Genomic DNA, 15,345 nt, shown 5'->3' with positions numbered 1-15,345 from the left:
ACTAATTTTATTAATATACATTATGTAATTAATTTTTAACCTATAAATTATGACATAAGTACATCTTAAGACTATGCCCTTCCATTTATCAGTAATATATAATAACATATTGTATTTAAATAATTTTATTTTTTAAATAAAATGTTGAAACAACTATAATCTTATGTCATAGGTATATCTTTAACATTAGCCCTTATCATTAGCTCTAAATATAATAAAATTGCTGTAAAATACTTTAAAATGTATTTTAAAAAATAAAATTTTTATAATCTTATGATAATAACATATGCTATTAAAAAACATTAAATGTTATATAAATAAAACTTAAAAGTAAATTACTACTCATATCACAAAAGAATGCCTTTACCATACGTCCCTTTACCCATACGTATGTTAATTATGTTAAATAAATCATTAATGTTTTTAATAAAATACTAAAAGTATCTTTATTTATGCTAAAAGTACAATAAATATTTTGAAAACTAAACTATGAATATATATTTTTTTTTAATAGGTACATCGTTATCTTATATATATTAGGGCCTACCTTTTATGTATGTAAGAAAAATACATTTAAAATGTTTCAATTAAAATTGTTAGTATAGCTATACTTCTATGACATAGATAAGTCTTACGGCACCATGATTAATTAATGACGTACAATTATCCCAAAATCAAGCATAGAAATCGTAATCATGGCTAAGTTTAGAAGGCGCCATCTTGGCTGCATCACGAATAGTTGAAAACTTTGTTACAAGAGAACGTTATATTTGCGAGCACTAGCTTCGCTTGCTTCACTGCGACAATGGGAATGCCACCATATACCGACGATATTAATGATCGACACTAAAAAAAAATTGGTTGTCTGTGAAGTCGGTTTACGGACGATAGTTTAACGTGACAACGTCATAACAGAACATTGATGAAATGATTGCATACTTTTATGAATCAAATTGAATCATTTTTATTGAATTATCACTATTTTGTATGGATACAAAGAAGAAGGGAAATGAAATCTACAATTTAATTGATAAATCTACTTTTATTTGCACTCATTAATTCAAATATGTATATTACTTTAACGAAGAGATTATTTTAACAAATACTTTTATACATGTTTGCTGTTTAACTTCTTCCAATCTGTGTTATTCTGTTAAGGATAGGACGATGATAGGAAAAGTAGGAAACGAATGGGAGTGTTTCAAGTTTAATGTGCCTCGAAAAAGTCAAATCGATGGTTGTTCCAATCGAGTGGAAGAGAGATAGATGCGGCGTAAGCGTACAATGAGCGTAACGGGACACAGCGTAACGGGACAATGTGCGTTACGGGACACTTTTTCGTGCGTGCAGCCGGCGTTCATCGATTTATTAGACGTTGTCACGTCAAAAGGCTACATGTTAAGATTCAAAATATGTGGACATCACGTGCTCAAAAAAAACTCAAGTAATAACTTATTCGATACAAACAGAGAAGACACGTGATATCACAACGGCCGGTGTGAAGAGGGGGGGTGGAATGATAATGATGTCCTTTGGGACCGCCATTTTGGCTGGCGTTAAGGCTGATCGATGTGTCGAGCAGGGTACCAAACGAACCATGGTGAGAGGAGGGGATATGGTGAAGTAGTCAGCTGGCAGCAACCATCCTGAACCAAATCGTGGATGGGCAACTCTTGTGTAGGACGGGTGTATGTAGGAGCAAGTCTTGGCAAATTGTGTCGAGTATCAGAACAAGGCAACACTTTGAACGCCTAACAACCGTGTTTCAACATGGAAGCTATTCAAGACGATGAGGCAGCTGTAACAGACATATTTGGGACGTCGCGGTCTATGCTGTGGTAAACACTCCTTTAAAAGCAGCAATACTCTTAAGGCATCAACAGTATTGTTGTGTGAGGAGTCTCTTCAGCTCTCTGTGTATGATGCATATTTCCTTAGTGTAGGATAACTTCTTCGTCATTCTTCGCAGATCTAGCAAATGTCGTAGCCTATTCACAAAAAAAAAACTCGGATCTGTCCAAGTGCCAAATTCGATATCATCATCTTCCAGAATGTTCTTCAAACTACCATTCCCAGCTACGTCAGTTTGCATGCATTGTTCAAACCTCTACTATCCACAGTCCTCATTTCTCTTAGATGATATATTAGAAGTACTCCTGAACTATTGATATTCACATAAATGTTTAGTAGTGGGTGTAAATACTTGCATATTCCCTTAATAATTGTTCAAATTTCTTTGAATCCATTCCAGCTTTCCCATATTCACAGTCCTCATTCCTGTGATGATGCATCATAAGTACTCACGAATTTTTGATGTTCTCAGAAAGTTTTGGTATTGTGTGTAAATACTAGCATATTTCTAAAAATTGTCACAATCATTTTAGCTCATTTTAAACTTTTCAATTAAATACATAAGATTGATCTACAAAGCTACTTAAGGTATTATATCCTTCGTCAGGAAATGTATCACACATTTATACATTATCATGAACCGGAACTTTATCACTTTTCCACGTCATTGATAAAAGAGTGTCATCATTGTTTTTTTTTTTTTTTAACCAGCTATCATAGTTTTACACGCCATAATATGTAATTTAAGTTCGAGCTAACTGTCTGCAAAACTTGACACAACTTAACATTTTGCGCAATGGACTCCTCACACAACTCAATCCTCCTCCTGTCCCCGAACCTTCGTCTTCTATCTACTACATACTGTTAATTTCAACTGCTTCTCGGCTCCTGGATTGAGGCCATGTGCGTAACAATGATGAATGTAATCTCCCTTGAAGATGCTACAAGGCATCGCGAAACGTCAGGGCACTTTTTCCTTCAGATGTAGCCTCATTCCAGAAGTCATGTTTGTCTGCTCCCGACAGTATGCGATCTAGATTTACTTCTTAATTTTTTTTCCCATGTGGGAAACATGGCAGGTGTAAACATGCATGAACCTTTTTTCTTCTTCTTCTTTTTTGACTTGAAAATGTCTATTCGCTCGTTACAGCGATAGTCGATCGAACTTTCTTGCGTGGCAAAATACCGTCAGATTTGATTCGCTAGTAACTACGAGAATAATAACTAGAGAACTGTAAAATTCGCGGATTCATTTCGCGATAGGATAGAGTCCAAATACTTTTGACATTATTTTGCTTCAGCGAATGGGCCACAGTTTATCTGATGGACTCTGGGCCAATGAAAAATCTTTAACAGAATAATTAGCGAATCACGATCATTCCAGTCAACAGGTGTTACGAGTCAGTAACCAATCAGCAGATGTAATTTTGCACGAGTGCATAGAGGATCATGGAGTCTATCCTTTAGGGATTTGAAATCGCGAATTTTACAGGTCTCTACTAATAGCGCGTCAACAATGGTTCAGCCCACGACGGATAAGATCATGTCTGTGAGTGCCACGCCTGTGACGTCATCGTACCAGTGTAGGCGCATGCGTGTGAGTTGCTACGAGTTAGCTTCGCATGCAGTTATACATTGGTGCAGCGTGGAAACGCGTTTAGCCGGGACATTATACTCGGGCGCCATCGTGAATATCTAGCGGAGCGCTGCTAGGACCCGAAGACGATAAAAAAAAAAATACTCGCCGGAATTCAAAAGTGAAAAATCGGTATTAAATTGAAAATAATAATGTTCGCAGGCTTTTTCACGGCCATTGTCTGAAGCAGCTTGGCTTCTGGGTTGTAGCCGTGTCCTTGGAAAATAATTCACCGATGTTTCGGTCGACATTGCAGTCGCCATTATCAGGGAGCAGTTACCTAATGTAGCCGTGTCCTTGGCGAATAATTCACCGACGTTTCGGTCAAAATTGCAGTCGCCATCATCAGGGAGGAGTTACCTACTGTAATAGTAGGTACCGTAACTGCTTCCTGATGATGGCGTCTGCAATGTCGACCGAAACGTCGGTGAATTATTCGCCAAGGACGCGGCTACAAACCCAGAAGCCAAGCTACTTAAGCTGAAAATAACAAAAAAAAAATAATTGAAAATGTCGCCTCGTGTGACTGGTAAACGTGCTCGGAATGATAGAGAGCGCAAGACAGAGGAATCCAAAAAGCCTAGAAGGTCCAGCGCCGAGCGAGTGTACAGTAGGCGCATTATATCTAGAAGCCTGAGTGACCGTTACGGCCAGGGCAAGCAGGCGCTTGGAGGGGGTAACCTTGTGGCTGCGCATGCGCAGAGCGCTGGGGTTAGGCTCATACTATCGGACCAGAAAATATAAACTTTTTTTTCTGTAGTTCCTGTGCAGGATTCAGCCAGATTGGGCTGCCCGATTTTGTTTGCGCTCAGAGTCATCCGAATTCGCTACACGATGTGCTGCTCTTGGTGTTGGTTGTCTTGTGTTGCCACGTAAGAAGTTAATGTTTTTAGTTACAATATAGACTCTACGGTTGCCTCCCCACCTTGTTCCCTCCCTCCTTTGTCGCACCCCCCACTACTGTAAATCTGTTACGTGCCTCAAGCTTCTAGATATCCTGCGCCTACTGTAAGAGCTACGTCAGCTGAACGACTTCGTTCTCACGCAGTTCTTGGTGTGGTACCTGTGAGACGCCTGCCTCTTGCGGCACACAACACCAGACGGTCGTTGTCTCTTCCAGCAGTTCATGACACTAATAAAAATACACAAAGGGATACCACAGCATACATGACAAACAACAACACACGACCAAATATACATAGTAGCATGGGGAAAAACAGTCAAAAAAAAAAACACCAGCATCGATATGACTTTCACTAAACACTTGAATTCCAGGCCTTGCGTGGTGTACATGTGTTACTTTAGCTGCCACAGACCCCAGCTACGTGCGTTTAAACTTGTGATTAATCCATTCTGTACACACTGTACTACTCTGTGTAGCCACTGCATTAAAGAGACAGATAGTTAAATTAAATATTAATACGACTACACTTGTTACGATTTAATTCCGACGTTTTCACAAAAAATCTATAGCGCGGAACGGAAATATGCCTTTCTCTGTGTTTTTTTTTTTGTAAACGAAAGCTTTAAAAAATTTGTCAGTCTAAAGAAACACTCTATTTGTTTACAACAGAACACACAACTCGACATATGTAATATGGTGTAACTTCTAACATCCAGCTATCTGGAAACACGAGATAAACTATTCGTTTGGGTTGCAATCTTCGCTGAAGAAAAAAAAAATGCTGTTAGTTTACAGTAATTTATAAGAGTGCGAGGACGGTTTATCGACTGTTAAATATCGCTGGGATACATACCACTTTGTTCATGACGGTGAGGTTGGCCAACTGGGAGTGGATTATCAGGTTGGCCACTATGACCAACACGATGTGTAGAGACCAATATCGGCAAACCCCTAGAACATAAAAAAAAAATGATTATTCAATATAAAGAACGTTAAATTCTTTGAATTACAAACGTACCAAATTATATCTTTCAAAAAAACATTAATGACTTTGTTATACTTAAAAGCGGCAAAGTAAATTGCTCTCTTTTTGCGAAGGGCAACAGTTACTATTTTACTAGAACTGGCATGAAATACGTGTTGTTGTGTAATTCAAACACATTTTTTTAAAGAAAAAGTTCAACTTTTCTTTGATTTTTTTTTTACGATAATGGACAGTAACACTTTCGACACTATATAACACTTCTCCAACCAAAACGGGTTTCCCCTGTCTCATGTCCGATCTTGCAATAAAGCATAAACACATTAAACTAAAAATACTTCTCGAAACTCATTGCAACCCCACACAATATGCCAAACTGACCATAAAATCTTGTTTTTCTCGCATTATACACAGTTAGCACTGTTATCATTTCCATCCATGACATGCAACCAATGCTGGCAGTCTGTAATACAAAACAAACATGTTTGATCAAAGTTTTTAAACGACATTTTATTGTTTGTTTTCGAACAGGTGCATGGCTACTGACATTGTTTTGAGCTTCTGATAATCAAATCAAAACACAGTTGCTTCATTGATTGTTTCACTGACGTTTAACACGTTGATGTTTTCAGTAATTTTGTGATCAGTATACAGACTGGTTTTAAGACGTTAAAGGCACACAATAGTGTTGGAACTTACTAATTTAGTTAATAATGTTCGCAGGTTTTCACGGCCATTGTCTGAAGTATCTTGGCTTCCGGGTTGTAGCCGTGTCCTTGGCGAATAATTCACCAACGTTTCGGTCGACATTGCAGTCGCCATCATCAGGGAGCAGTTACCTACAGTAGTACAGTACCTACAGTAGTAGAGTAGGTAACTGCTCCCTGATGATGGCGACTGCAATGTCGACCGAAACGTTGGTGAATTATTCGCCAAGGACACGGCTACAACCCGGAAGCCAAGCTACTTACTAATCCAGTGTCTGGTACCTGAGATTTTGTGAATTTCCTAGTTTTTTTCCGGGGTTCGGAGACCCGCTTTTAAATTCCCTGAGTTCTCCCTGTGCGCGGGAAGACTGACGCAATGAACCTCGTCGTGACGACTGACGCAATGAACCTCGTCGTGACGACTGACGCAATGAACCTCGTCGTGACGACTGACGCAATGAACCTCGTCGTGACGATCTGAACTCACGAACAAACCGTGAACACGACAACTCGCAAGGCACGCTTCGAGCGTATGCGAGAAACGACATCGAGTTTGCAAACGACACATGTGCGTGTTTATAAGAGACGTGGTGTACTTGCATTAAAACACGCACACTTACAGGGAAAAAAACACGACAGTTAAAGCCAAAAAAAACATCAGCAGATTAACTGTATTTAAACATTAACATAAAGTGAATAAAAACTCAAACGTTTATAGTAATCTTACTTCTGTGTTCGCTTCCATACCGAATAGAAACTTTTCTTGTGGAAAAAACACAAACAATGTATTTTTACGAGGAATATTAGCTTATATTGTGTAATTAGATTTGTTTGTGTTTAGTTACATCATAATCGAGTAAATTGACACAAGAAAATAGTAAAATTACAAAAACCAAGTTAGTGTACAGTTACGTGACTTCTTGTTAAACTATATTATTTATAGTGACACATACACCTACATTGAAGGTGTTTTTTAACATCAACTTTATGTGAATAATAACACTAACATTTGAGGTGATTTCACGCAAATGTTTGAAAACATTAGCATCGCCAAATATCCATGAGTAAATTAAAACTGACGCTGTGTATTATTACCGTGAATGTAGGTCAGTATGAAAGAAACTGGAAGTTTATGTTAATTACACTTTAATGTAGTAAAATAATCAATGTAATATGTTTAAATACACGTACAACGTAAAAGTAAAAATACATGACCCCTTGTAAAAAAACATATATTTGTGGTAAAATATACAACTACGCTGAAAGAGTTTTTTGACATTGACTTTCTACGAAAAATAACACACACATGTGGAGTGATTTTACTCAAATGTAGGCAAAACTTAGAATAGTCAAAATATCCATGTGTAAATCCAAACCGACATTGTGTATTTCTACAGTGGACGTTGCTAAGAAATTAAAAATTTACATGCGCTTGTGAAATTACACAACAATGTTGTAAAAAAACACATGTCTTGTGAAAAAAAACATGCAGTTATGGTGCAATATAAACTTACAATGATAGTGTATGTTAACATTTATTTTCCTGTGACTAATAACAAATATATTTCGGGTAATTTTACTTACACGTAGGAAAATATTACAGTTGACAAGCTATCTAAGTGTAACTTTTTCATCTACACTGGGTATTTATACCAGAAATGTTAGTATCGGTTGTTCACGATCAACGTCACATTTTGAAGACCTTACTCGCCACATTTCACAAAAAGCCACATACTATAACAATGTTTTTAATGAGTGGTGACAGTGAGACGATAATCTTCTGCGTCACCGCACAGTACAACCAAAATTACACGTGACCACTCTCAGTGTGCAAATTAACACCGACACTGTGTGTGAACACCAGGAATGTTGCTAGGCATTGATGACTACACTGTCATATTGTAAATAGCCGCATGTAATCCGAAAAATTACACACATCATAGGAGTAAAATAAATAATAGTTTAAAAAAAACTAAAAAAAACACGCTTTTATAGAAAATCCAACTAAAAGATAGAGAATAAATTTTAATAAATTTGAATTAAAAATAGTGTAAAATAAAAAAAATGTATGTTATTTAAAAAAAAAGCGTGGGGTGCATGGTGTCAATAGTTATAATTATTTTATTGACGGATATGAGTAGAAGGATTATCATTTTGATAATATCTTAAAAAGCACCCCACGTTTTTTTAAATAACATATTTTTTTATTTTACACTATTTTTCATTCAAATTTATTAAAATTTACTTTCTATTTTTTAGTTGGATTTTCTATAAAAGTGTGTTTTCTTAAGTTTTTTTTCAACTTTTATTTATTTTCTAGTTTTTAGTTTGGTTTATTTATTAAAACGTATTTTTTTAATTTTTTAAAACTGCTATTTGTTCAAATCTTCTATTAATTCCGTGATAACTATAAGTTACTGCAATTATTTTCCAAATTATGAATGTGTACAGCTGTATTGATAGTCAAATCTCGATTTTAGAAGCCATTCAAAGATTTTAACGTTATCAATATATACAGTGAGACTTAATGGTATAAGGTTATTGACGAACAAGTGATATCGACCAGTCTTGCACACTGTACGAAATTAATGCTGTGAAGCAGGAAAGGATGGGAGTTACGGATTAATTATTACGTGAAGCGTTCCACATTTACGTAACAGGAATTTTGGGAAGGATAAGGATTGAGAAAGGATGAGGAAAGGACCTTCTCAATGAGAGTGTATATAGCACTGTCATCCTGATTACAGTTGTATATCGCAACTCGACATCCTCGCAGGGAAATTCTAGGGATAGCACGCATTTTCTGCAGTCAATCTATCGGAGTTTCTCGCCCTGGAGTAGACTAAGCGTTCTGCATCATCAGGGATGATGGCGATTGCAATGTCGACCGAAACCTCGGGAAGACAACGTCTCGGTAACGAACCGCTATTGTTGGTGCGTTTCGGTTTATTTGTCCGTCTGTGACCATTCGTGACGAGGAAGAGGGCAGGCTGGCTTTATCTGGCGGGCGGCGGCTACGACCCGGTGAACTCTGCACCCAGCGCTGACCTTCACAGAGGGTCGTCAAGGTCGGCGCTCGCTGGAGCGGTATCCGTGACGTATGCACAGGGGAATCCTTGGGGGACGCTCTTCCTCTCAGAACGTAACACTTCTTCACTGATACATTCTTTTTTTAACATGTAGCTTGGCTTCTGGGTTGTAGCCGTGTCATTGGCGAATTAATTCCACCGACGTTTCGGTCGACATTGCAGTCGCCATCCTCAAGGGAGCAGTTGGCAGTAGGTAACTGCTCCCTGATGATGGCGACTGCGATGTCGACCGAAACGTCGGACGCGACTACAACCCAGATGCCAAGCTACTTCAGACGATGGCCGTGAAAGCCTGCCAACATTAACATTTAAAAAAAAAACTATGTAAATTAAAACAGCATCAGCCATTATTTCTGAAAGATCTAAACCAAATTATTTTATGTGAATGTAAGTGTGGTATATTAATTCACAACTTAAATAAATGTACGAAAATATAGTTTCCTTACGTAACATAACAGCACTTAAGACTGCTGTCCGATTTTAAGGACTGTGCCTATTTTTTTTTACAGTTATTTCTCAAGGACTCGGTTTCACGCGCCATTGTGTTTTTTTTTTAATTTTTTTGTTGCTGCTACTTACTGAGGGAATATTCTGAAAAATTTATTCCGATAGTCCTTTTGCATCGTTTATTGCTGGTTAACTGATTTTCTCGCGAAATAACTTATCAGAGTGAGTAATACACCACCCGTGCACCTCGCATTGGCTATGTTCCAATTAAGGTGGCACACCCTACCAGCTTAACTGGCAAGCCCTAGCAATCAATATCCAATATGGATATTGAATTTGAATAAAATATCACAGATATTCGCTTTTATTGTATAACTTATTTAATTATACTTTATTTTAATGATCGATTAGCTCAAATCTAAAATCCTAGCTCTTGGACCTTTATATCACCTTTGAATATATATATATATATATATATATATATATATATATATATATACTGTATAGAAGTCGCCAGCCCAGGTTAAAATTTATAATATGGTTTTGAGGTAGTTGGTTAATTCACCGCCGCAATCGCCACCATCTCTAGGGCATCGACTTGTGGTGGTCCCTAGCGGACAAGTGTCGAACTCTTCAAACGCCCCTTCCCCCTTCCCATGAACGACCTTGAGCTGCAGTGAATGATGGATGAGGGGTGCGGGGAATGACAGCGGGCGACAGCGCTGCGCTCTAACGTGTAAATAACAACCTAAGACGATACAGGGCGTTACGGCAGCGCACTGCAGCGGTGAAGTTCCCAAGCTGCTCATCATACGCTTCTGAAAAACGTAGAGTAAATCCTATCCACTCGCGACTTCTATACAGTATATATATTCAAAGATATCACCAACTGTGGTAAAGGGTGGGGGAGAATTTAATCGTCTCTAAAGACAATTTAAATTACCAATGTAGGGAGGGGGTGAGAAATGTCTACATTTCGTACATGTTAAGGGTATGGGAGTATGTGAGAGGAGGAGAAGAGGCTTGACTAGTCTGGATCATCTTGACGTGCATTCAAGTGATCACGAATCCTCTTTCTTCCCCTACTTACATCAGCACTCCCGAACCGTATTAGTAGAGACCTGAAAAATTCGCGGGTTCATTTCATTCTATGCTAAAATTCAAATAATTATATCTTAGTGCTGCTTCTGCCATTGGTCCACTGTTAATCTGGAGGACTGGGGGCCAATTAGAGACCCTCACTCATAGAAGTGTCGAATCACAGGCCACCCAGTCGTGACGACTCACAAGTCAGCAGCCAATGAACAGTTGGCATTTGCCCGAGTGTGCAGAGGATATTGGAGTCTATCTTGGAGGACATTGAACCCGCAAATTTCCCGGGTCTCTACTTATTAGGTACGAGCCATTCAAGACGCGTTTGTTTCCGCACTGAATTACTGTGATTGGAGTTGTTACAATCGATATCTGACTGGGAGAAACTCACCCAATCATGAAACACAGACGATGCTACAGTGTTTTAACTTTCAGCTGGTCTCAAAATCTTTTCGCGAAATCTACATGGCCCTACGTATTGGTATTAGTCGTCATTCATACTAAGGCGATATACACTCACTCCATATACTAATATCTACCTCCATGAACTAGAGGAACTTCAAATTTTGAACAGACGCCTACTACATAGACTTAGGCTTTGTTCACGTCCAAAAATAACTACCCACGCCCCTCGTTGTGTGAGACTTGACAACACTTGGCCAATTGGTGCAAATCAATCCAGAAATGTGATAAGAACCCTAGCATTTCAATTTGCGACAGCCAATAGCAAGTAAGAGTTGTTTACACGAACCTCTGTGTGAAATCTAACGCGTCTGCGGACTGCTGGTGACATAATCAACTATCAATCGTGTGTTTATAAAGATTACCAACAGCTTTCTGAACGAAAAAAAAGACTACAGCTGAATCAAATGGAATCGAGCCAAATGGATGAAAAGACTATTTATATTTCCTATCAGCAGTGTCAAGAATATAAGTTGTATTTTTAAAAACTGTAGCATGGTCTGTGTTTCCGTTCCAGGTACATGTCTACTGTCAGCACACAAATAACAGCAATTATGTGCAGAAGCAGAGGCGTACGAATACAGCCGGCAAAAAGGCACTAGCTACTCTTGCAGAAGGCCAAAAGGCAGTAGCTACTCATGCAGACAGCCTAAAGGAGCTAACTACTCTTGCAGACGGCCAAAAGGCACTAACTACTAATGCAGATGGCCTAAAGGCATTAGCTACTCATGCAGACAGCCTAAAGGAGCTAGCTACTCTTGCAGATGGCTAAAAAGCACTAGCTACTCATGCAAGACGGCCAAAAGGCACTAACTACTCTTGCAAGACGGCCAAAAGGCACTAGTTACTCTTTCAGACGGGAAAGGGAACTAGATACGGCCAAAAGTCACTAGCTACTCTCGCAGACGGCCAAAAGGCACTAGCTACTCATGCAGACAGCCTAAAGGCATTAGCTACTCATGCAGACAGCCTAAAGGAGCTAGCTACTCTTGCAGATGGCTAAAAAGCACTAGCTACTCATGCAAGACGGCCAAAAGGCACTAACTACTCTTGCAAGACGGCCAAAAGGCACTAGTTACTCTTTCAGACGGGAAAGGGAACTAGATACGGCCAAAAGTCACTAGCTAATCTCGCAGACAGCCAAAAAGCACTAGCTACTCTCGCATACGGCCAAAAGGCACTAGCTACTCTCGCAGACGGCCAAAAGGCACTAGCTACTCATGCAGACAGCCTAAAGGCATTAGCTACTCTTGCAGATGGCCTAAAGGCATTAGCTACTCATGCAGACAGCCTAAAGGAGCTAGCTACTCTTGCAGATGGCTAAAAAGCACTAGCTACTCATGCAAGACGGCCAAAAGGCACTAACTACTCTTGCAAGACGGCCAAAAGGCACTAGTTACTCTTTCAGACGGGAAAGGGAACTAGATACGGCCAAAAGTCACTAGCTAATCTCGCAGACAGCCAAAAAGCACTAGCTACTCTTGCATACGGCCAAAAGGCACTAGCTACTCATGCAGATGGCCTAAAGGCACTAGCTACTCTTGCAGATGACTAAAAGGCACTAGCTACTATCGCAGACGGCCAAAAGGCACTAGCTACTCATGCAGATGGCATAAAGGCACTAGCTACTCTTGCAGATGACTAAAAGGCACTAGCTACTATCGCAGACGGCCAAAAGGAACTAGCTACTCATGCAGATGGCATAAAGGCACTAGCTACTCATGCAGACAGCCTAAAGTAGCTAGCTACTCAAGCAGATAGCCTAAAGGCACTAGCTACTCATGCAAGACGGCCAAAAGGCACTAACTACTCTTGCAAGACGGCCAAAAGCACTAGTTACTCTTTCAGACGGGAAAGGGAACTAGATACGGCCAAAAGTCACTAGCTAATCTCGCAGACAGCCAAAAAGCACTAGCTACTCTCGCATACGGCCAAAAGGCACTAGCTACTCATGCCGACAGCCTAAAGGCACTAGCTACTCATGCAGATGGCCTAAAGGCACTAGCTACTCTTGCAGATGACTAAAAGGCACTAGCTACTATCGCAGACGGCCAAAAGGCACTAGCTACTCATGCCGAAAGCCTAAAGGCACTAGCTACTCATGCAGATGGCCTAAAGGCACTAGCTACTCATGCCGACAGCCTAAAGGAGCTAGCTACTCTTGCAGATGGCTAAAAAGCACTAGCTACTCATGCAGATGGCCAAAAGGCCCTAATTAATCTTGCAGACGGCCAAACGTCACTAGCTACTCATGCAGACGGGAAAAGTAACTAGCTACTTTTGCAGACGGTCACTAATTATTAAAAAGAAACCACTAGCGTTGGCATACCTTGCTACAGTCGTTCAAGATTGTTTGTGAAGTAGCCTACCTGGCAATCAATGAGCACAGTGTGTAGGAAAGTTTATTTATAACCTGGAGAGAAAGGAATAAGTAATGTGGAAACTAATTCGTATGGGTACTAAAAATAATAATAATAATAATAAATAGAATACAGAATTAATAACTCGGTTTATTTGATCGTATAGTTACGTAAACTTTGATAAAATCCTATGTTCTGCCGCAAATGTTCTGACTAATCTAGAAGGAGATAGGCTGTAAAATAAGCAGTAGGAACGTGTTTTAAGAGATATCGAAATGAACAGCTATTGTGAAATATAAGGATGGCAAGTTGCTGCTTTTCCCATACACCTGCTATCGCTGTAGTGAAACAGCAGGTTTCAGTACGTTGTTAATGGTAATTTATTACCGACTTCACAGCAAGTGTGTGTTTGCATACGGCTATGAATTACCTAGCGCCGGGAATACAGATATTGAAACTGGTAAGCTGTAAATGTAATATACTGTGATTTTTCCATTCAAATGTACGGGGTTTCAATGTATGTCAGAACCAGCTAAATATTTATGAAATTATGAATTCTGGTTTTTGTAGATTCTTTCTCAAAACAGCACAAACGACATGAATCAAAACTACAGAATGGCACATTTCGGGGTTTAGATGTTTCGAATATTGGAATCATTCACAAAAATTGTCTTACAGTGGTACAATATCAGCAAAATACCCTGGAGTTGCCACGAGCGAAGCCGCAGGATATTGGCTAGTGTTGTCATAGGTAACGTTTCCATTGGAGCGTGTCATAACTACCTGAGACCCAATGAGAATGCAGTTCAAGTGTATAATGCCTCTCTATCAATAATTACGCGAATATTCAAGGTGTCTAATAATTAAACGCATCTGAAAGCTGTGAGTGTCATAATAAAGCAAGTTTCGAAGACTTATCGCGAATCTTTTATTCTTACTGTTCTAGATGGAAGAACTGAATTTGATTTGCCAATGTCATAATTATTTTCAAAAGAATAGCAATCAATCAGTGACTACGCGCTAATCAATCAATTCAGAAGTTGAATGGGTTCTTATCGCTTATCAGAGCCGGCAGTGAAATTAAAGTTGCTAAACGTCGCGAACAACTAACTTTCTTTGTCAGAACAAATGGTTTGTTTGAATATGAGAAGTAGTGTTACAGTGCAGATAATACATGTGCCCGTAGTAAATCGTATCTAATGAAAACATGACGGCGGCAATTTTTATACAATTATTTTGCCTTAAAGGAGATAATTTCCTAGACTACCTACATTTTTGTGTTTTTGCTTATCATTTAAATTTAATTTATAGCACAACATTAGTTACGTTCTTTGAATTACTTTAATAAACTGCTTATACATAGTTTTATCAATTAGATAAGTGTATATTTAATGGTTTTAAGACCTTTAAATATGAATTTGCAGTTTGCATTGACAGTGTGTGTGAGACAGTTCTAAACCACTTTACGTTTATGATTTCGAATATAAGTGTCTAAAAAATGTAGTTTTCTCAAAACTGTGAAAAACAAAGGTTTCCATGATTGTGAGAAAACCAAAATTTTTGTCATTTACGAACGATAACATCAAAATAAATAGTTTTGCGGCTAAAGGTCAAATATTAAATTCAAAATTGTATAACACACGATTACATTCTTTTAGTAGGGCCATGCACATTTCGCGAAAATATTCCGAGACTAGTTATAAGTTAAAACACTGTAGCACCGTCTGTGTTTCGTTATTGGGTGAATTTCTTTCAGGTACATGTCAATTGATACAACACCAATCAGAGCAATTCATTGTGAAAGCAAGAGTGGCT

The 15,345-nt window shown here is 38.8% G+C and overlaps 1 protein-coding gene across 2 annotated transcripts in view; it reads right to left on the bottom strand.

Annotated features, from left to right (window-relative positions):
• The window catches only part of LOC134541326 (proton-coupled amino acid transporter-like protein pathetic), a 152,724-nt gene that overhangs the window by 79,589 nt on the left and 57,790 nt on the right, over positions 1–15,345 (bottom strand). For both annotated transcript variants that reach the window (XM_063384735.1, XM_063384734.1), the window contains exon 2: positions 5,245–5,342. In XM_063384735.1, coding sequence (XP_063240805.1) covers positions 5,245–5,256 — 12 coding nt within the window. In that variant the 5' untranslated portion in view covers positions 5,257–5,342. The remainder of the gene's footprint in view (positions 1–5,244; positions 5,343–15,345) is intronic.

The sequence above is a fragment of the Bacillus rossius genome, chromosome 18, assembly GCF_032445375.1.
Source record: "Bacillus rossius redtenbacheri isolate Brsri chromosome 18, Brsri_v3, whole genome shotgun sequence".
NCBI classification, from domain to species: domain Eukaryota; kingdom Metazoa; phylum Arthropoda; class Insecta; order Phasmatodea; family Bacillidae; genus Bacillus; species Bacillus rossius.
The sequence above is the reverse complement of the archived record's forward strand: the minus strand, read 5'-3'. Positions and strand labels throughout refer to the sequence as shown.